The sequence below is a fragment of the Cyrtonyx montezumae genome, unplaced genomic scaffold (assembly GCF_038088225.1).
Source record: "Cyrtonyx montezumae isolate F1298 unplaced genomic scaffold, pur_monq_1.0 scaffold_3, whole genome shotgun sequence".
NCBI classification, from domain to species: Eukaryota; Metazoa; Chordata; class Aves; order Galliformes; family Odontophoridae; genus Cyrtonyx; species Cyrtonyx montezumae.
The window spans coordinates 26,215,722-26,238,822 of NW_027072034.1; the positions used below are offsets into that span (position 1 = coordinate 26,215,722).

General features: G+C 38.0%; 1 protein-coding gene across 1 annotated transcript; it reads right to left on the reverse strand.

Annotated features, from left to right (window-relative positions):
• Nucleotides 1-1,074: 1,074 nt before the first annotated feature.
• Nucleotides 1,075-10,263, reverse strand: ARGLU1 (arginine and glutamate rich 1). The gene is made up of 4 exons (XM_065740968.1): nt 9,666-10,263; nt 5,190-5,415; nt 2,758-2,841; nt 1,075-1,938 (listed from the first exon to the last, which is right to left on the reverse strand). Exons 1-4 carry the CDS (start codon nt 10,019-10,021, stop codon nt 1,774-1,776), a joined length of 831 nt encoding a protein of 276 aa, XP_065597040.1. The 5' UTR covers nt 10,022-10,263; the 3' UTR covers nt 1,075-1,773.
• Between the last annotated feature and the right edge of the window lie 12,838 nt (nt 10,264-23,101).

Below are 23,101 nucleotides of genomic sequence, written 5' to 3' on the forward strand. Positions count from 1 at the left end.
TTAGAAATACAGGTATCAGTTGAGCTTTTAAATACAGCCTGCGCCTGCCAACAGGTCACGTACATGATTTATTTGGTTTCAGCTTTTGTTTTTTATGCATTAAGAAACCTCCAACTTTCTTTTGTAATACAATATATAGAGACAAATCTAAGTACAGTTAAAGTGTAGGTATTTTACTGTCTTTGCATTTTTCTTGACATAGTGGACAAAGCGATACACATCCATCTGTCCCCAAGCCCAGGTTTCGTACAAACCACGTTGAATACTGCTGTCAGTGACACACTCAACTTGCTTTACATTTAATTCGTCAAATCTACAGAAACAGATCCGTAGAGAATATGAGGAACTATTTCCACCTTTATCCAGCAACATTCAAATGCAGGCAACTACTCTTTCATTTTATGTATACTACAGACGTTGCATACTAATAGGAAAAGTTTCAGAACTGGTCAAGCTATAGTTAATTCAGGTTTTCATAAAAGAGTTGTATGCCAAAAGGGGACATTTTTTTAAATACCATTTTCAATCTATAGTTTCATTTTTCAAAATAGTGGATAACATTAAAGATCTTGTATACGAGTTAGCATTTGCTTTCTGCTAAAACCGATTTATTTAAACAGAATCTTACTTTCTGCTTTTCCTTTTGGGAAAAAAAAAACAAAATCACTTCTATTTCTAAATCCTTTAGGATCCAATTCATTATACGGTAATGATATTAACTTATAGCAGTATACTATATTATGAGGTAAACTGAAGGGGATTTGATATTTCAGTACTGGTGTAGGTGCAGTAAGCCATACAGCTGTTTAAACAGGATAATACAGCTGAAATAAGTCTCTGTCAGAAGGAAAAAACACAACAAAACCAACATTCATGAAAACAGCAGCAGCCATCAAAAGCATTCACAACTGCAGGGATTTTTTCCTGTGTGTAATTTTGCATTGTAAGTAGGAGAAGCCACAATAGTTTAAAGCAAAATTAAAAATATACCACTATAGTCTTGCATTTAATAATGTGAATTGTCATTCTTATAGCTGCTCATAGAAGTGTACTAAAAAAATCTACTTAAACATATGAATTTAAGACTTTCACTTTATTCAGCAAATTGGTTTATTTACACAATGGGGAACGCTGGTTGAATGCTGTCAATGTAATAAAAACAAATCTAACAGAGACAATACTGAACTCTCTCTATGTATTCATAGCAGAAATGACAAACTATTTCCTTACCTGTATCGGGAACATCAAGCGTAACAATGGGACAGTATCATAGGACACTGATTTAACAATAAGCCACAGAGGTCCAGTAATACCATGGCAATTTACTCATGTATTCACTGACTCTTAAAAAAATAATTAAGAGTCAGCAATACCCAGTATAAAGTTCTGTCAATTATCAGAGTCAAACTCTGATGAGTAGGTCCGTAAAACCTTATCAGATCATCACAATTCATAGCAACCTGACCTGCTTCAGATCACTAATACAGAAATGATGTATGAGAAGTGATTATTCTCTAAAAGGCAACAATGATCTGATAAGGGTTTAACTTAATGGAGTTAAAAAAAAATTAAGAATTGCAGAGCACAGCCCCTATTAGAACAAGCTAACTTTCCAGATTTTCAAAAAAATAAAAAGACAAAAAAAAAATTGAGAGAAAAAAAAAACAAACACTTCAACATGAAGCTACCATACAAAGTTTTCTTGGTGGTGTTTTTTTTTTTTGTGTGTGTTTTTGTTTGTTTGTTTTTTGTTTAAGAGTTCAGAGTTGCATTTTAATCTTGGCTCTTTAGTGAGAAGGACAGTTTTGGCCTAGACTTTCCTTTGCCCAAGATAATTTTTTGCTCTTCCTTCTGCTGACGTTGCCTCTCTTGTTCTAGTTTCATCCTCTCCTCATGAATCTTTCTTTGTTCTTCAACAATTTTCAATTGTTCTTCAGCCTATGTAAGAAAATAGCAGCATTTAGGCCAGCATATTCAACAGTCATAAAAGCAATTTAAAAGTCTGCAACCAATTCCAAAGTTTTGTACACAAACACCTACCCGACCTATTTGCCATATTCAGTTTCAGTGGAACTATTTAAAAAATGGTGACATTAAATAAGGGCAGAAGAAACATTGAAAACTTTTTACAGATTTACAGCTAGCGTATCAGAATAATGAATGCTTACTTGAAATATTTTTCAGCACTGTTGTGCAAACAATGTATTACAGGTTAATTAAGTCAGCATATAAATTGAGAGATTTGCCTGACACCCATCACATCAGATGAAGTCAGTATATAATGAAATAGCAGACCTTCAGAGGTCTCCCAGTCTCCAAGATCTCCCTAATTCAAAGCAATTTCTACTTGATTTTTAATAAGTCCATCCTTACACTGGCTTACAATCCTTACAGTTCCTCCCACTGTCTCCTAAGAGGTGCTTAATTTTGTTCATTACACCATTTAACAGCTTAAATTTTACCATGAGGTGAATAGAACCAGGTAAGCCACAACTGTGAGATACAGTTAAAAACATACTTAATTCTGAAAGTCGCAATAAATTAACAAAGCTCTAGAGAATTTTTTTCAGACTACTGTTATTGCCAAGGACCTTGTTAGTTACACTCAAAGGAAGGACAGCAACGGTACTGCTGACATAAACAGCAACAGGCAAGTTAAAATCTAGAAAGTACTGATTTGTTTATTTTAATACTGTTGCAAATCAGGCAGAGGGACCTGTACTCCCCTACAGAACTGTTAACTACATCTTTACATACCAGTTTAGCTTGTGCTTCTGCAATTTTTCGATTATTCTCTTCTAGTATTCGCTCTAGTTCCTCACGCTTTGCACGCTCTTCTTCCTAAAGGGGAGGACAGGGTAAGATGTTAGTAAAGTAAAACGTTCATCTCTGCACTTTCACTAATCTTTCTCAGAATTCTTTTGTGAACTGACTTAACGTGGTAGCTTTACAGCCACCTATTTTGTCTCACAACAGTAAACTGTGCAGCCACTAAAAATCAGTCTCATCTCTAATACTAAATTTAAATCATCCCGCCCAGTCCAAACAGCAACCAACTAAACCCTCCCTAATCACAGAATCCTGACAATTTATTACTACAACTTTAATATCACACAAATCAACAAGGACAACTACAAAAGTATTTACCAAATTAAAAGTAATATATAAAATATAAATAAAGTGAATAGTTTGTCTCACCAATTAAGTATACCTACGTATTCTTTACCTATACTCCTTTAATCAGCATTAAAAGTTGAATATTTACTGTCTTGTCCAGTGTCCTGCAGAGTGTGCTCCTCGGCTGCCATACGCGCCAGCTTCCTCTTTAAAATGATTTGTACTGTTAGCTTGGCAATACCTGCATCAGCAGCTCAACCATTTATAAAGAAACAACATACAAGGAAGGCTGAGCTGAGGAATGCAGATGTTTATGATAGGAAGGAACAAAAATATGTAAATCATTCCTAAGGCAAACAATTAATAAGAAAAATACATTTACTGTTAGTGAAAAATACAAATGGTAATCCATACTTCATGGAGCTATGGGCTTCCTTCATGGTGAGAATGGACCTTACATTCAATATTTTGACAATTTTAAGACAGTTGGAAACTGTCGTGAGCAGTCTGAACTTGGAATTCTGGAATCCAGGGAAGGCAAGGTCAGGAAATAAAGCCTTGTAATTGTTGTTTTCTTGGTGAATTTTATGGAACTCTGTTACGCAACCCATAAATATGAAGACTGCGTGAAAGATTTTGAGGTGTTTCAGTTCACATGATATATATCCAAATTATTTTAATATTTGGAAGACTTAAAGTAAGCCAGAGGTTTGTGTCTGTGTAAGAAAAAAAAGTTAATATGAACAAAGCAAGCATACGAAGAGAAAACTTCTTACTATGACTAGTAACCAGCTACTAGCTAGCACACTCCACTCCAGGTACAGGCACTGCAAAGAACTGATGGGGCTTCTCCACATCATATTGAACATTACAAAAATAATTGCAAAAAAAGTTGTAAATATGATTAAATAAAAACCTGTATAAAACATTTGATGAGTATGCACACTTAAATTCAACTTCAAATCCTTTATAGTAAGGTCTGAATTTACAGAACAAGTGTAATTTCATATCCCTAGTATTTGTTATAACTCAGAGACATTTTTGTTTTAAATTTTAAAGACGCTTGTGACAAACAAGTCATATTTAGCATGAAGGTAAAGCTTCAACGTTGCTGTATTCCCTTTACAAGCCAATCAAAATATTAAGATAAACCATAAAGAAGGTGCAAAGTGAAAAAAAGCATACAACACTCATGACTATTTTGCATAATTTTCTTCAAAATTTAAAATTTGTCCTGACATTTCTGGATCCTGGAATGATTGGTGCAGGCAGGCATCAAAGCCTTTAGTAGCAAATTACTGTCTCACAGAAAGACATTTTCAGCTTCTGCTCCAGCTGCTGATTTGAAAAAAAAAACCAAAAACAAAACAAAACAACAACAAAAAAAAACAAAACAAAAAAAAAACACCCAAGTCACATGTTCAGCTTGACTTGACTTCAGACAAGGGCAATCTGCTCTTTTATTAACTTCTAGGGAAAAAAAGGAATTGTTAGTAGTTATTAAAAATGGATATAATGATTTGGACATAGATCCTTGATGAAGACGTGGATGGGCTTATGCTCGAAGTCCCAGAATTAGTCCAATGTACGCTCAAAGAAAATGTTTTGAAAGAAGAGTAAGAAACCTGTTTGTTAAAGACAGGTACTGCAGCTCAGTGCTGGACCCTGCTCTTTGCCTGACTGAAGGCAAAAGCCTCTTACAGTCTAGGTAAACAAAATGAAACAAATGAAGGATACATCATTACAGATTTTTTAATACCCTTCCCCAGAAAAGAAAGGACCGTTGATAAATCCTGCAGCCATGGCAAAAGTTTCAAACAATTCTGTAATAGGTAGGTCAGTTCCATTAAAAATCAAGTATCCTAGTTCAGGTTTTAGGAGAGTAACTGTTTTAAGTATCAGTGAGCTCCTCTGAATAGGCTAAATATTAAGTTTCGCAGCAATGAAAGTTTGTATGAGAAGGGAATTAGATTTGTTGTATTCCATCTCTTTCTGAACCGAACAGGAGGCACAAACCGACACTGAAAGTTTTGCCATGGACTGTCTCTACTTTCCAAACGACCGAGCGTTACCTCTCTGGCTTTTTGTGCTGCAAGTTCAGCTTGTCGCTGTCGCTCGAGTTCTTCGAGCAACTGTTTTTCCATGATGCGCTTAGCCTCCTCCACCCTGCGGAGAACCTCTCGCTCAATCTCATCCTTCCGTTTCTCCAGCTCTTCTTCCACTCTTTTAGCCACGAGCTCTTCCACTCTTCGAGCAGTTTCTTCCTCTATGAGTTTCTCTTCGATTTCTTGCTGGCGACTAGATAATACAAACATGAAGATTAACGTTTTAAAATCAACAAAAATGGATGCACCAAAACCAACTCAAACAAAGCGCCAACCACGCTACCAAATCCACTCTTAACACACAGCTATGTGGATTGACCAGATATTTCAATAATTTCAGCCTCCACTGAAAGGTACATTAAAATGAACGCTCAGGCAACTGTAAGGACCATCGAGACTGTATCATATTTAGCATCTCTCTGAATCTCAAAACATTAAGCTGGGAGAAGCTTAAAATGACAGCTTATCATAGTACTTCTTGATATGAAAAAGCACTATTTTACATGAAAAATGAAAATCTTACATAAAAAAAAACAATACCTCTCCCATCAAAGCTTGGTCATCCCATAATTTTATACAATGTAAGGTGATAAGACCATGTCAAGACTTATCTTCAAATCAGATCTCAGAGGCAACAAACTAAACAGAAGCAATACGAGTTAGAATTCTAATATTTTAGTAAGAATTTATGGCGTAGTTTGTCATCTAATACCTTATCAAATTTCAAATACTTTAGCTCTCCTTTGCTTTCCACCATAATTATGAAAATAGAGTACGCCAAATAAACCCTTATAGCCTATACAGTATTCCATGCTTTGATTTCTGACAGTATTTTCAAATGTCACCTTTTACTTTTGGTTTGTGGCAGCACTATTAATTAGCCTGATCGCTATTTAATTTCTCATTAAAAAAAAAAAAAAGATACAAAATGATTAGGTCAATTCCCAGGTTTATTACCAAATGAAGAAAGAAAATCTTCCAGGTAGTAACTAATTGTGTATAACAATTAGTTGATTTTTGTATATCTATGTAGTTGCTTTTTGTTTTAATATAAAGTGAATACTGGATAGCTGTATTTCATATAGTACTATTCCTTAAGTATTACTACAAGCTTTGTGGAAAAGGTTGTTTTCTTATTTTTCCACCTTGAAACTGAACTTCTGTTTCAAATACTCCATGTAAAACAAATTCAAAAACTCCATGTAAAACAAACTTATCACCTTACCTTCTGGCCTGTCAACACCAGAAAGCCATGATTCAGAATAATACTAATTGTTTTAGCATTCTAATACCCTCTCATTTTCATAACACATTTTTCTACCTTATCTATGTTCACAGAATATCTTGGAAAAAACTCATAAGGACCATGAAGTCCACCTTCCCACAAGATCACCCAAAAACTGAGGCACACAGAATTGCTAATCTAGGTAGTAATCTAAAATATCAAGGTGAAAGGCTTCCAGATTCACCTGGCTCATCTATCTTCTTATCAAAAGTATTCTGAATGAAGTATGTAGTCCTTCATTAAAAAGTTCCAGAAACCCCAACTTAAGACACTCAGCCCCAGATGACAGAATTTCTTCTCATGTTTTTCAAGTGACAAATCAGGTCAGCACTCACTTTTTCTAAAGTAGTACAAAATTTCCAAAGGTTATTTATTTTAATAAAATAAAGAAAAAAACAGCGAACAAAAACTCCTCAGATCTTCAGAAAAATGAATCAACTCCATTTTGTTACTATTTCTTCTCCAACTTATGGTCTTTTTTTTTTTTGGATAAAAGTTGGAGAAATGGTCAAAGTTTAACTTTTCTTTTGAATGCTTTTTGTATACTAAATAATGTTTGATTTTTTAAAAACTTGTACTCCCTCTTTGGGCTACTTATTCAGTAATGACATACAAGAGGCTCTACTCTGCAGAAATTCATTCTTCAGGTCATTGAATAAAGCACCTGAATATCTATTTTACCATCACTTATAATGTTTGGGAAATCTAGAATATAAGCTAGCTAACTGAATAAAGACAGTACATAGCTATACAAAAAAAAAAAAAACAACAACAACAACAAAAAAAAACAACCCTAACACTGCCTGAAACAAGTTGTCAAACATCCTCAGCAACTGATGATGTACTTAAAGTGAGCTCCATGTCTTACACACATTTGATTCTTATTGCCTCCACAAACCCCATTTGTATTCCGTTAAACTCAGCAAATACATCTTCTTACACAGTGCACCTTATAAGGAGCGTAAGCAATAAGTGCTATAAATATATCATAATTGTTCAATGTGTGTGACCACATTCCTTCAAACAGCAGAAGCAGAAGGAAGTAAAATAGAATAAAGTTAAAATTTATTCTCATAATCTGCCGAGGAGACCACCTTGTGCCTACTGACAATTAAATCCAATCATTGACTGAATATGTCAAGACAGCCAAGTTAAAAACACAGACGTAAACTCATTCAGTACTTGACATCGACTTTTCATTTTTTTTAATCACATGTACTTACAGTATTTTACACACAAACATCACTCTGAGCAATAACTCCACACAAACAGAAAAGCCATTACTGTGAAAATACTTTTAGATTTTCCATTTACTTCCTGAAGACTACTTCTAGAAAATATGCAAGAGATGCTTAGCAATAGGCAGATTTCTAAAAGTGGGAGATGGGGCAGAGGGGACAACCCACCCATTATGCACATTTGCCATCTTTTCCTTTAATAGAAAACTGGAATTAAATTAACAGCAGAACTTACAATATATGTTAAGATTTAAATGGACATGAAAAGTCACATTCCACATATGATCTGTCCACTAATTATTTCAGTCAGCAAATATTTTTTTTCTTCCCAAACACGACTACATATAACACAAATTAGGGATGCCTTACACAAATATCATAGGTTTATGCTACACTGAGATTTGTTGCTTGATCTTTATGAAACACAAAGTGTGCACTGAAAGCACCAACACTCCTGTCTAATTTTTTCCCAATAATTTTCTCGCTCACAAGTTTATTATTCTGTTGTCAGTACCAACCAAATGTCACATTCTTCCTACATGGACTTCAAAAGTATTTCAAGTTTTCCGACTTGCACAGATAACTTAGCACAAAACAAAATATAGACTTGAAATCCATGTTGCTAGATCCAATTTTATTTAATGCACTACAGATTGGGCTGCTTTCAGTGACTGCACTTCACAGAGACAGAATGAACTTCATAAACTAAGACCAACACTGTTTAATATTTTAAATTAGATAACATTTATTTTGTTATTTATCTAGTAGTCTATAAAACCATTTAAATAATATTTTAAAAGCCATTTAGTATTTTTAAAGGAACATGCATGAAATAAGACACGTCTAAAGGAAAAGGAAGATATATTTTTCAGTGTATTCTCAAATAATTACGCACATTCCATTTCTTCATTCCAGAGGTGTAGAAAATATTTTAAAATTAATTTAGATATGGAAGAAAATTCTAAACTGCAAAACTAGAGTCAATGACCCAAAGAGCCCTTAATGTTTCTATATGTTTACACATCACCATTGCCAAATTCTGGAGTTAACAAAGGAGATGACAAATAAAATTGAAAGTGACAACTCAGACCTTCTGAGTTACAGAATGTATTTCATCAGCGCAACATAGCTGAAAAGAAACCCAAAGCTCCACCTAAGAATTATCAGAACTTGCAGGGAACTTGCAGGCTTCATGCATTCAAACAAGTGCTACCTCTAGATTCAGCACTCCAATGAGTGAAGGTAGCATCCAAAGAGACATCACTTTAGCACAACTGTTACATCCTCTTGCTGAACAAAAGTGTCTTCCCTAACTTAGGAACGTTGCTAGACATCTTAACGTAAAATAACGTTACTAAAATGAAACCTTTGTCTTTCCACAAGCTTTACGAATAGCTACATTTCCCACAACGAAAACTTCAGAAGGAAAAGCTTCGTTTCAAACAACTCTCCGGATGACACCGTCCCACTTGTCGAGACACGTTCAAGTGCAACAAAAAAATTCAAAGTTACCATAGTGACCACTCAGTATTCCTTCAAATCCAGAAACGGACCACCCCGAATGCGTCCTCTCTCGACGCATAAACGCCACGCAAAGGGGAGGGGCGCAGAGCGAGGCAGTGCAGCACAAAGCCTCCGGGAGCGGAGGCCTCGCTGTAGGACGAAGTTTAAGAGCAGCACAGCAGCGAGGCAGTGACAGCGAGGCTGCACGCAGCCCGCCCTGCTCGAAGCGGGCGGCCCCAAGCACCCACTAGAATAAACCTGTCCGAAGGATGGTGGCAAACAGGCAGCAGCAGGCCTCAGCAAGGCCTCCTCGCCAAGAGCAGCCGGCTCCAGCTTGTAGGAGGAAGGCACTGCGGCACGGAGCGTCCCCTCCCCGCCCCCACGGCCCGCAGCCCCCAGCTCGAGCCCTGCACTCACATTTTCCGCTGCCGCTCGAACTCTGCTTTTTTCTCCTCCTCCTCCCGCTTCTGCTTCTCGTCCAGGCTGCTGCGCTTGCTCACCGTGCGCCCGAAGATGTCGATACGGTCCGGCGGGGACGAGGCGCGCTCGCGTTCGCGCTCCCGATCGCGGCGGGAGGAGGGGGCCGTGTTGGAGCGGGAGCGGGAGCGGGACTCGCGGCGCCGGTTGCGTTTGCTCTCCCGGGACTTGGAGCGCTTCCGAGCCCGCTCTTTCTCCCGAGAGCGGGACCGCGAGCGGCTCCGGTTCTTCTTGTTGTGCTTTGAGCTCTTGGTGTGCTTGGAGCGGGACGAGCTCCGGCTGCGGGACCGACCCATCCCGGCCGAAGAGAGGAAAGGCCGCACCGGAGTCCGCCCGGCTACCCCCACACCCCCTTCTACTACCGGCACCCGACGGAGAAGCGAGGGGATCCCGCACGCATCAGCACCACCCGACCGTGCGCCGCGTCCTCGCTCTCTCCACCGCTTCACGCGACGAGGAGAACGAGCAGGGCCCGAAAGCGGCAGCGGGTTCGGACGCAGACAAAATGGCGGCCCTAACGGAGCGGTGACTCTCAGCTTCCGCCCCACAATGCACCGCGCCACACTCCAGCAGTTTGCTCCCCCTCCCTTCCACCCCCTCCTTCGGCGTCTTTCCGGAGTTGTACGAACCCGCTCGGGAATGCTCGGTAACCAATGGCAGGCGTTGCTCTGAGGAGGAAACGCTGCCGAGCAGCGCTTTTTTTTTTTCTTGCGCAAGCGCAGAACTGCGGAGTGTGCTGAGGGGGCCTGTGCGTATTGGGCAGCACGTGTGGTCCGGTGTCGCCCCTTGGTGCATTTTCCTCCCATGGCATTCCTGACAGCCCCCGCATCTACCCACTGGTGAGCTGCTCTGTGGTCGAGGAGTGGCTGTGCTCTCGCTCACTGAGGGTTTCTTAGGGCTTAGACTTTTTTTTTTTTATTTTTGTATATTTAATTTATTATTTGCGCTAGCCCAAGATAGGAGTCAGATGTCATGTCTTGCTACACATTGTGAAAGTCGTAAAGGCGATTTGAATGTCTCCTTCCCCCTCTCAATAAAATTGTAAAAAACATTTTGTGGGTCCTCCCTTGAACTGTGCAGTTACTAGGGCCGATTTCATTGTAGTTACTATGTCACTGGTGAATGCCCGTTTTGACATATGTTTACAATACTTTACCTGTAGATGTTGCTGTCTTTTGTTAAGTATCAAGTGTATGCTGATAAAAGCAGGATCGAGTCTGGTGGGAAGTGTGAACTGCTCGTTCAGGGAGCATGGGTGTGTGAGGTTCTTTATCCTAGTTCTGTCAGGTAAACGATTGCTGGTTTTTCCACCGTAAGAAAACTTGCAAGTGATGCTGTCCTTAATTTCTGGTGAAGTGGTGTGAGCTGTAGGTAGGTCAACCTCTTTAGTTTTGGAGGAAGCCAGCTGCTTTGTATCTCAGAATTAAGAATTTTTCTTAGTAGACCTGTTTATTTTCAGTAACTTCAGAAGTGTACTTTGCATAACATTATTCACTGGGTTGTATCAAAAGAGTCTTTCCATCTAATTCCCTTGACTGAGTAGCTTATTTTTGTGTTTGCCTTGAAGGAAGAGATTTAGGGGTCCTAGGCAGCAGCGAGTTGAAAATGAATCAGAAGTATGCCCAGGCAGCCAGGAAGGCCAACATTATCCTGGGCTGCATCAAGAGTGTCATTGCTAGCCAACTGACAGAAGGGATTGTCCCACTCTTCCTCACTTGGTGCAGCTTCACCAAGTACTGCATGGAGTTCTGGGTGCCACATGTACAAAGATAGTGAAAGGTCGAGAGAGGAGGGTGTATGAGGAGTGGCTGACATTCCTTTGTTTATTCAGACAGAGCACAGGAGGCTGAGGGGAGTCCTTATGGCAGCCTACAGCTACTCATGTGTAGGGGCAATGCTGATCTCTTCTCTCTAGTGATAGTGACAACAGCCAAAGGGAATGGTATGGAGCTTCATCAGTGAAGGATCAGGCTGGGTGTTAGGAAAAGGTTCTGAACCAGAGGGTGATGGGCATGGAACAGGCTGTCCAGGGCAGTGGTCACAGCCACAAGCTTCTGGAGCTCTATAGGTACTTGAATAATGTTCTCAGTCACATGGTTTGATTTATTTTTAATTTTCTTTCTTTTTTTGAAGTGGTTCTGTGTGGAGACAGGAGTTGGAATCAGTGATACTTGTGGATCCATCTCAGGATATTCTGCAGTTATGTGATTCTAATTTTGAAATTCTGTCTTTCTGTGATTAGTACAGAAAAGAAATAAAATTGAAACATCTTTTTGGTATGCCAGTGGGCAAGTAGTAACATACTGTGAAAGCTTCATGGCACGGCAAGGATTTATAGAGCGACAGACCTTGAGAGCATTTGCACATCTCTATCCCTAGCACAGTTAATGCGACAGGTTACTAAGGAAGTTGATAATCAGACATTTTAAGTCAGGCCAGGCTTGTGAGTTTTCAGCTACCATAGTTACTATAGCAACATGGCTACACTCAAGCACTGGAACTTTTAAACTGATGTGAAACAATAGATTCTGGTGAGAAGTTCTGTTATAATTTTATTAGTACTACACTGAGTGCTGGATGTACTAGACCATACTTAGAATATTGAAAAAATTGGGAAGCCACTAATTGTTTTACCATTAGTTATGAGTCATAAATGAATTATAAAAGTAATCGCCTTAAGCTTAGGTTTTCTTCCTTGATGTTCTCTATTAGTAGCTTCTTTGCTTGGCATCTTGGTTATTTGAAGAAATACAGATTTGAACTCCAGAATTCTATTCCTATTTAATAACACTGTTTTTTTGTGGGTTTTTTTCAGAAGTATAAAAGAAATACAATATCTTATCTGAACAGTACATTATATATTTGTTTGGAATTCAGAAATATATAAGATGGTATAACGAAATAATTTTCCAAACTCATATTTTTCTGTCTTAGTTTTCATTTAAACTCTTCAGTTAGTAAGAGTGCAAGTATTTAAATACCTAGTCTAGAAATGTCATTAGTGTTTTTATTTTCATACTAATGAAGACTAGTACTTTTGGAGGAAAAAATGTCCAAGAACTACGCGTTGTTGTCAAGCTGGGAAATTTTTTCTATCTGCAATTTCTGTTTTACTTTGAAGTTCAATTGATTTTTATCCTATCATTTTCTATAGCTTAATAATAATGAAATATTACTACTTGGTCTTATTTTTCTTTTTTCTATTTATTTTCTTTTTTTCCCAGATATAGCTACAATGCATATGGAATTACAGTACAATTGGAAAGTTTTTTTAATGAATTCTAAACTTGAGTTTGTTTTCATTGAATATTTTCATTGTTATATTAAGTTAATTTAGGAGAAAGATGATCATTTCATTAGTCAATTCTCTTTCAAATCTTTCTATTTTTGAGTAAAATGTTGTAGTTTTATTTTGAATTAAATTGTTAGAATTCTTGAGGTTTTTTTGTTTGTTACTTGCAAACCACAGTATTAGTCATGATTTACAAGCTATGCTTGATTTCTATGAACTCTTGTTTTATCATTATTTTTCTGTATTTTCTTATATTCAGTAGATTAAATCACAAAATTTGTTTCTTAAAACAGTTGCCTCTGAGTTGGAAAGCACCTTATTTGGTATCCAAATGTTGGCATAATTAAAGCACCTCACCCTTCTGTAACATGGCTACTATCATCACATGAAATCTCTCAACCCGTAGGCATTTGGCAGTAGCCCTGTGGAGAGATTCTGTGTTATGATAATCTGCAGATCATATCAGCTCTCATGCAATCACTTCTGTAGTAGCTTGGTCAAAGGGAATCTTGGGAGATTGAAGGTGGATTACTTTGGCTTGTGTTAAGAGTGTAGCACAGCTGGGTATAAAATCTTTGTAATAGGTCTGAAGTGGAAGGATTCTGGAGGGTAAGTAGAGATAGAAAGCAGTAGAGCAGGATATAGTAGGATGAAGCATTTGGTATATAATTTACTATGACCTGGCATAGCCTTGCTTCAGTAAGAGGTCAGAATAAGCACAGAAGAGCTAAGTTCTCTCTTTTATTTATTTATTTATCAGTTTATTTATTTATTTATTTGGGACCGGGGGGGGGGGGGGGGGGGGGGGGGGGGGGGAAGGGGGGGGGAAGGGGGAAGGGGGATGCTGGGTGGAGTGGAACAACTGTTGAAATGTCAAATTACAGGCTCAGAAACTGTATGTGCATGGTTTGTTTAAGTACGAGTCAGCACTGAAATTCCTGCCCTGCTGTGGATTAGAAAAGTTATGCAGATGTAGAGGTTGTATTGCTTAATTGCTTTTTTTTCATGCCTGATGTCGAAGTGGCTTAATTTACCGAAGCATTTTCTGTCAGCCACTTTGTTTCTTTTTAGTAGCACTGTGGAGTTTGGATCTGCTAAACTGTAGAGGTGGGAGATGAAGCATCTGGGAGACTCACAAAACATGAAGAACGCATTGCAGGAGTGTGGAACAGTGGTAGAAAGGGAAATAGTTTTTTCTAAGACTTGAGAGAACCGCATTAAAACCATGGTTGCAAAGGGCTCCTTTGAAAAGGAAAAAAACTTAAACTGAAAGAAAGAGGAAGTGTTTTATAATGGGAAATTAAAGAAATGGAAAGGGCTTTAACGTATCTATACAAAATGGCTCTGTAGATTATTAATGTAAATATAGCTATTAGCTGAACATTCAGAAAAGAGGGATATTTTAAATGATGATCATGTGTTTGGAAAATGAACAAAAAGTACGGGACACTTGAAAGATTTTTGTAATTTGGACATGGAAAAAAGGCACAGCTGGAATAATTGGGAATAATCATGATTGACGTGGTAGTTTTACTCTTAATGTCCAAAGACAGTGATTTCATGTAAGTCCACTTAGCACTCTTTAGTAATATTTGGGCTATCTCTCTCTGCATGGAAGAAAGGAAGAAGAATGTTCGCTTGCTTGCTTTGCTCACATTGCCTAGTTCATTTACCTATTGAATAAAAGCTCTTGAACACTATTAGAAATAGTGAACATAAGCTTTGATCACAACTTGAGGCACTGATCAGCAGGGTATACATCCATATTCAATTTTTCTTACAGTGAATATTTTTTAAAATCAATTTTACATAGAATATGCAGATTTAATATCACATATAAGTATTTATATCTGAACCTAAGGCATGGTTCACTGAAGACTGGCAGTAGTAAAAATCCAACCAGCCTTGTTCAGCAGCTGCATGATTGTGGAGATACTTCAGCTCTAGGCATATTCTGACTTATCTGAAAGATTTCATAGCATTTGCAGCATTTGGCATGTGTCACTAGAAACATATGTCAACCAGAAAAGAGTCAAGGTGTCGTCCAAGTTTCATGAGGGACTGATCCAATAGGAATATGTGGATTTTTGTCTTTTTTTTTTTTTTAATTAGAATAGCAACAGACACTGTTACTCAAAAACGGGTTGCTCATGATCGGGAGGTTAACAGAGTGGTTAGACTTGTTGGACAAGTGTGAAAACTGGATTCAGGTGTGTCCTTATTCATATCTACATCACTTTCCCCCCCACCTCCCCCTGTGATGGTATGTTAATCACCAGGTCACTGTCTAGACTGGAGGAAAGTGAGAAGAGGATTAGGAACAAAGACCTCCCTACTCAGCTGAAGACAAGTGAATTTCACAAAACACATTGGTTCAATGGCAGGAGGCAGCATGGCTGCAACCTGATGACTGTGGTACTCCAGAAGGGGGAAGTGAGTCACCCTGGATTTTGGTCCCTATTCACAAGGCTGAATTTTATTAAATAGTCATGGGAAGAAAAGAAAAAGAAAAGTCTTGAGAGCTCGAATATAAAACTTGGCGGGTCCTGTAACCATTCGGATATTACATAACTACTTCCATTTCAGCTGTATTTTAAAGTGGGTGAGCCATGCTCAGTTCTTCAAAGGCTATTGTAGGCACTCCCTCAGGAGAGGGCTCCCACGTTTTGGTCTCTGAATAGATGGAGGTGCCACCCTTGCGGTGCTGATTCATACACCTTAGCACAGACAGCCACGCCTCTGCGTAGAGCATTTCCGCTTGGCTCTGTGACTCCTGATTAGCGTGCTTATTTCATGAGTAACTAGTTCTTGTTTAGTTTTGAAAAACTGGTTGAAATCCTGGCGATGAAAGTTTTGTTTGTAACCAGATTTTTTTTTCTTGTTTTTTCCCCTCTTTTTATTAACACACTGATCTGTCTGGCGGTGCTGCTTTGCTGCATGAGTATGAAAATGCCTGAACATGCTTATTTTCTTGGGGGAATGTAGTCAATAAGCAGCTTGCATATCACAAAAATAGGGAAAAAAAATCCTGTCTGCACTTAAAAATAAAGTGAAGGCTGCAGTAATTAACAGGAATTGACCTGGAAGCAGCTTTGAATGTTCAACTTTCAGCCATGCTGTTCAAATTTTATCCAAATGAGTTAGATAAAACCTTTTTCTTTTAACTTCTTACAATCATACAAACAGATGAGCTTTAAAATAGCAGAAAATTCTAGTTAGTACTTTTCTAATATGCTCTTAAAAAAAATAAGAAAAACATGATGTATTATATGGGCAAGCCAGTTTAGCAGGAAGTCTTCAGAGTGCCAGATTCTGCCTCCAATATTCAGAAAACTAATGCTTCATTTTGCAAGTTGAATCATTAATTTATTTGTCTGGCTATGTAGGCTAAATGTTGAATGAATAAAGCGTTGGAGTAGGATGCAAATTTATTTTATAGTGTAGTTTTAGCAGAAGCTTTTCTTTTTTTTTTTTCTTTCCCTCTGTGCAAATCTCATTAAAATAGCAAGATTGAAAGTACTTGGAGAGGTCTTTCTGAATGATCTGAAGAGAAAAAACACTAGAGAGAAAAGAGGCATCTTGAGGTCTACCCTTCCTGGAGTTTTCAGTAGAATGTCTCCTCTTTCTACTCTTTTTGGAAGACATCAAAAGTGGTATGTCATATCATCTGGTTCCATTGTTGTTCATATTTTTCTAAAATTTTATTAGTAGTACTTGTCAGCAGATTGTTTGATAATTTCTAAACCACACTGATAGTAATTGTACAGGTCAAACTGAATTGTATTTTGTTGTGGGATCTGACTAACTTTGATATTGTCCCACCTGACAATCTACCACAGAACCATAATCATGGCTCTTCAGCAATACTGGACAGAATTGTCTTGAGTGCTCACAAAGCTCAGAGCATTGGGCATCTTCAGCATGCTTAGTATCTAGCTCACTGCTTATGTAGTGTTGAGTCACACTGTTCTCACCTATATACTCTGTAGAGTCTGTGAACCTGCCATCGGACCGTGTATTGATTTCAAAACACATTTGAGGCCTGTTTCTTTTGGTTCTGTATCTAAGATGGCAGTAAGTTAGAGCTGAACAAGCTTCCAAGAGCATGGAGTACCCTAATGCCTATATGTACTTCTCTAATGTTGTAGCTGTTGCCAGTGTGTATGTGGTTACTGTTCATCGATATTATTTTGGCATACAAATTCAATAAAGTTGTTTTCACATTTCTATCACAGATGCTGTTTACAGCTGTATGAATTCTTGGGATATAGGCTCAGTGTTGGAAGCAACATGAATGTGGAAAGGAGTCCTTTTTTTTTTCATTGCATTATTAAGAAGTTTGGGTGAGTGAAGCATATCTTTCTATGGTTTAACGAACTGCAAAACAGTGTGGTGGTATATATTTGGAAATCTCTCTTATTAATTCGTGTTGTGTTTCTGGAGATGAGGAAAAGCATCTATAACATGTTAAGGCTTTTAAATGAATAATTCATTGAACACTAGCAGTTTCTGACCTTAGAAGTAATAGTGGCAGAACATGGATGTAGTAAAACCACCAAACTATGGGTCAACACTAGCATTTTTACTAGAATAATGAGCTGTACTTTTACTGTTGAAACAGATCTCTTTACTCCACAATACAGATTGATGTTTATCTCAGAGCAGATAAAATGAATTATTTTTGAATAAAATAAAACCTGTAGCAAAGGAAGTTTTTGAGCATGAAGAAACACTTCTTTACTCTCAGAATGACTGAACACTGGTATGAGTTGTTCAGAGAGCTTGTGGAGTTTCCATCCTTTATATTCAAAATATAAGAGATATTCAAAAGCCATTTGGACGTGGTCCTGTGCAACTGGAAACTGGACTGCTTGAACCAGAGTGATTGGACCAGGTAACCTCCAGAGGTCACTTCCATCCTCCATTGTTCTGTGATTATGTGATATATGCTGTTGAGGTTTCAGGCTGCAGGAATGGTCTAGAGCTAGCCCAAAGTAAAGCACTTCCCAAAAGTACATTGCTTGGGCGTTTGGATCCCAGCAGTAACTATCTTGGTTCACAGACTTTCAATTGCAAAGTACAACTTGCTGATGCAGACATAGCCTCTAACATCACAAAAAGCTGAGTTAGCAAGTCCTTTGCTTTTGGCTTCTTTGCTCAGGAGCACATAGATATTGCAAAAAGCCTAGGCCAAAATTACTTTGTGTGTTGGATATATAATAGAATAGCTCCTCAATTCATTTTTTTGCAGGCTAAAAGGCTGTGTTATTTGACTGGCAGCATCTGATAGATAGGCACCTGGCCATACGCGAGTGTATATAGCATTGGAATATCTAGCCAATCTGAATCTGTAGACTTTCCTGCTAGTCAGTTGATGAGTTAGCACACCCTAGACTCTCTTCATTTAAGCCCTCATTGGGTAATTACGTATACTTTCTTGCCAAAGGTAAAGAGGAGAAATGAGTCGAGGAAGGCAATACTGAGGATGAATGGCAAAGAAGGCTTGGGAAGCGATGAATGAATTGCACTGTGTGGTGGGGGAGGATATATGTAGCTTAGGGTTGGTATGTTGAAGGTTCATCTGCACACTTAAGTTCAGAGCTCCTGCTGTATATATTAAGTAATGAAGTAATGCACTGACATGCTCTGACTGCTCAGAACAGGACTTCCAGGGCAAGATGCCATCCATACTAACTCACCCGGCTGAATAGCATTGTCTGCAATTTTTCTTAAGCTATTTCTACAGGTATTTAGTCCTGATGGTGCAGAGAAACTTGAAAGTGTCTAAAAGAAGCTGTACTTCAGGAAGAGGTGACTTTGGTGCATCTGTATAAAGGCACTGCTGCAAAAAGCAAATGCAAAAAGAAGTCTGGAGCTTCCCTCAGGCTTGAAGCCAAGATTTATTTGATTGTGAGACATCTGTCATCAGTAGGAGTTGCCAGCAGTGAAGCTGGGGGCTACAAATGAGATTGACAGAAGTACATGATGACCTAGTGAAAGAAAATGAATTTTTAGGATGCATGGTAGTATGGTGGTTCATGATTAGAAGACAAAATAAGCTGTGTATCTGAAAGAGGAGGGTCATGTATGGTGGGAGGATGGGTAGCTCAGACTAAAAACACATTAAGGAATAGCATAGAGGACAGTAAAACGGATGCACTAGAGAGAAAGTATTCAGCGTTATAAGAAAACATGAAGTGAAGAACAAAAACAGTAAAGAGATGGAGAATGCTAAACTTCAGAAAATAGTGCATTAAGGAGAGAATAAAAGAGAATGTATTTTTCAGTACTATACTGTATGATCTGTTGCTAATGTTGCAAGAATGAATGTTAAACACTTTAAATGGACTGGTGTCTGAGATGAATTCTCTTGAGCTGTCTCCTAGGCAAGTTCGTGAGAACTGCTGATCTGTTCATCTTATTCAGATCACATGAATGTGAACACAGGAGAGATTTGACTTGGTGTCCACATCTACAAATACAGAGGGGAAAAAATTGGAAAGAAAAAGCCTCCCCTGAGAAGAAAGGGAGTGATCCCATTATAAATGAGAGTCATACATCCTTTCTGGAGGCGTGTTGAAATTTCCCATGGGAGGAAGAAGAATAAACAAAGGTTGGTATTACCAATAAAAGAAAAATAGTTGGCAACCAAGGAAACAATAATTATTTGATTGCAGGGTCCTGAAAAGCTAGCAACAGAAAAAATACCAGTTAAAAACAACAGGCCAAACGCATCTCACTTGCAACTCTACCTGTCATTACACCAAGAATGTGTTTGCCTTACTGCTCTGAGAGTAGTACTTTGCCAGCAAAATAAATATGCCCTGACTTTTTGCCATTGCTGCTTCACTCTTCTTATGACCATAATGTTCCTAGGGGCTTATTGTGTTTAACTTCACAGCGCTATTGTGAAGCAAGGCGTTCCTCCCAGCTGAGGAACAGAGCCTGAAGCAGAGCGGTGCTTACAGCCATACAGACAGCTTATGGCAGGCAAGGGAGTTTTCAAGTCACAGACCAGTAACTATTTCTTGCTCACTTTCCGAGTGGCAGAAACAGTAATGGACTATTAATACTGGATTTTTTTTCCTTGAGCACTGGCTGAACATAGTTCTTTATTGAGGAAAAAAAAAAAACAAAAAAAAAACCAACCAAACAAAAAAAACTGCAATTGTGGCTTCGAGAATATCCAGAGTTTTGAGAAGGTATTTGTTCATGCAGCAGCAAAGTTATTTAAAATCAGCTGCATTTCATTGTAAGTTCAAACTGGCAAAGCCTGCCAAGGCCGGGTTATTGTAGGCATTATTATTCCTTAAGGGAAAGGTGTGGGATGAGCTGGACAGAAGGATGCTATGCAGTGCTTTTGTCATGTTTCCAGACAGTGTGGCAGTGCATTCACAGTCCTAACCCTATGCTTCCTCATTGAATGGCACCATCTAGCTTAGATTTGTCATAATGAAAACAGCTGTTCTGCCTTCCCAATGATGTTAGCTTCACTAACAGTGTATAGCTGAGCTGGGGGAACATTTGCTCCTAGTTCACTGAGAGTTACTTTTTCATTTTTCTAGGTATATAGGTAGACTGGAATGGGTACTCAACAAGTCTGGGTTTGCTGGGAAGGATTACCTATCTATGTGTGTTTCCTGCCTTTCATTTTGTCATGTTTGCAATTTGTGTTTTTCCAGTAGAGTGCTGCAGCTTTTTACCAACAGTTCAAATCTATATGCTAGCTTTGGACATCAGACAGAAGACGATGTGCTATGACAAGCGTAAGTTTCTCGAGCCTCAGACTCTGCTGAAAGTGCCTGAGAAACAGTACTCTGATAAGAAGCCAACCTGGGAAGGCTAAATTGTGTAATGTAAACTAAGTCCTCCTTTGGCTAGAGAACGGAGTCAGATGTTCCCTACAATGCAGCAATTACCACTCACCTATGCTAGCTGCATTGTTTATAATCTGCAGGAAGAAAATATCATTTGACTAGATCTTTCCTGATTAATATTATTCTTTGTTTCAATGATGGCTGCTTATTACATTAACTATTAACATTAGAGCAGGACTTCAAGGTCTTAGAAGTCTTTTTGTGTTCTCAATTTGAATCTCCTTTGCTTTCTTTTTACTGCCTCTTTGCATTTTTCTTTACCTCCTACCCATCTATGTTTAGCATCGCCACCTGTTAAAAGAGAGTGCATTTTCATTGTTACTTCCTGTGAATTACTTTGGAGAAGAGAAAGAAAAACAGAGTTCTCAATTTTTGTTGTTGTTTTTCCTCCCCCACCCAAAACAAACAAACAAACAAACAAAAAAAACAAATTATAAAACCTAATGGTTATAAAAAAGAGCTATCTTTTATAACAGTTGCAGCATAGGAGCAAGCAAAGAACACTGACTGTATAAGTAGTAATTGTTATTGTCTCTAAATCTTTCTGGATATTTTAATATTAAATAATATATTTTCTTTATAAAAAAAAAAGAAAATAGAACTTAGTTTCAAGTTTATCAATTGAGTTCAATAGACTGATCATATTATCTGAAGACTGATAGAGATCATTGTGCAGGGGCTCTTTCATGTGGCTGTGTATGAAATGTGCTTCGTTTTGTATCAAAGTATCTGTTATTTTATGACAAAAATTTATGCTACAAATGAAATTAAGTACCCTTTTTCTGACATAGCTCTGAGAAGTCAGATAGCATCAGTAGTATTTTCCAGTAAGGTTAGAAATGCTCTTACATGTTTGCATGAAGTTACTAAAAAATTTCAGCCTCTTGAATTGGTATAGAAGCGAGCAGTTCACATATGCTATCTATTTTAAACAGTGATCTGAAAAACAGCTTATTAAAGTGAGAATTTCTGAAATATTTTTTTCCCTTTTCAATGGGTGCCTCATTTGTAAGAGAAAAATAAAGCCACATTTCAGCTTCCTCTTCTGGTTTCCTTTTGTGGAAAATGGAGATAACAATACTTCTCAGACTCTTTATAATTCTTTGAGATATGTAGATGGAAAATGCAATCAAATAATCCAAATATTTTGTAATAGGGTTATACATAGTTTATTTTCCTTTGTCCACAAAGCATATTTGAAAATCTGTTTTCTTGCCTCTTTCAAGGTGGAATAAAGAGTTTTCCCTATGACTAACTACTGTGCTGAACATATTTGAATTGCAAAGACCATGTTCAGAACTCTAAATAGACTCATGCTGGTTGGCAAAAGGATTTGTACTGTGCTTGTGGATATTGGATGGTGGTCTGTGTGTATTAAAGATGAATACCAACATGATTGTATAAATATTACATTAGTATGCCCTACTAAAAACAATCTGCAAGACACCCTTGGATTGGCCTGCTCTAGAATTCACAAGTGAGTATGACTAAAATAGGAATAGTCTAGATAAGTGTGTATTTACATGTCTGCTTAGACTTCTCGCTGAAGTACTTTGTGCACAAAATGCTTGAGCAGTTAGTTAATGGTTAAGGTGCCAGTAGGTGGCATTCGAAAATGCATTCCCCACTTCAATAGGTCTAGTTTTGTAGGATTGATAACTATGGTGTGGTTGTTTCTACTGACTTCTGCCTAAAGTTTTTTGCACGGTTTCTCAATGAAAGTTAAACTTGTTCTAAGTGCATGGCTAAAGCAGAGGATAATGTGCTTGCATTTGGAAACTATTCCATTGTAAATGTGAATTGCATACATATACATATTTCAACTGGAGGTCAGCAGCTTCTTTCTTGTTCTCAACACTTGTTTTACTTGTACAATTTTGACAAAACATAGGTGATTTTAAATGAATGTGTTCACTTGAATGTATAAAAGGCTGCATCGAGAAGAATTAGAATGATACAATGAGAGGAACCCATTCAGGACAAAAGAATTGTAGACAAAATCTACAGGAGCAGGTCAACCTTTGTTGAACGATGTTCAATTTCCTGTTTTATGGGCACCACACTAAATGCAGTTCATTGCTTTTAACTGAAATAAACAGTTTGTCAGTCCCAGTGGAAGTGGAATTCTTGAATGAGCCTAAATTTTCATTTTATATGAAAACAAGTAAGCAAGAAAAGTCCTCAGTGACTAGTCTGACACCTATTAT

Coding starts and splice junctions, on each gene's coding strand:
- ARGLU1 (XM_065740968.1), bottom strand. CDS start 10,021: ATGGGTCGGTCCCGCAGCCGGAGCTCGTCCCGCTCCAAGCACACCAAG. Junction 5,416..9,665: donor TTCGAGCGGCAGCGGAAAAT/GTGAGTGCAGGG, acceptor TGTATTATCTAG/TCGCCAGCAAGAAATCGAAG. Junction 2,842..5,189: donor CAGCACAAAAAGCCAGAGAG/GTAACGCTCGGT, acceptor CCTCCCCTTTAG/GAAGAAGAGCGTGCAAAGCG.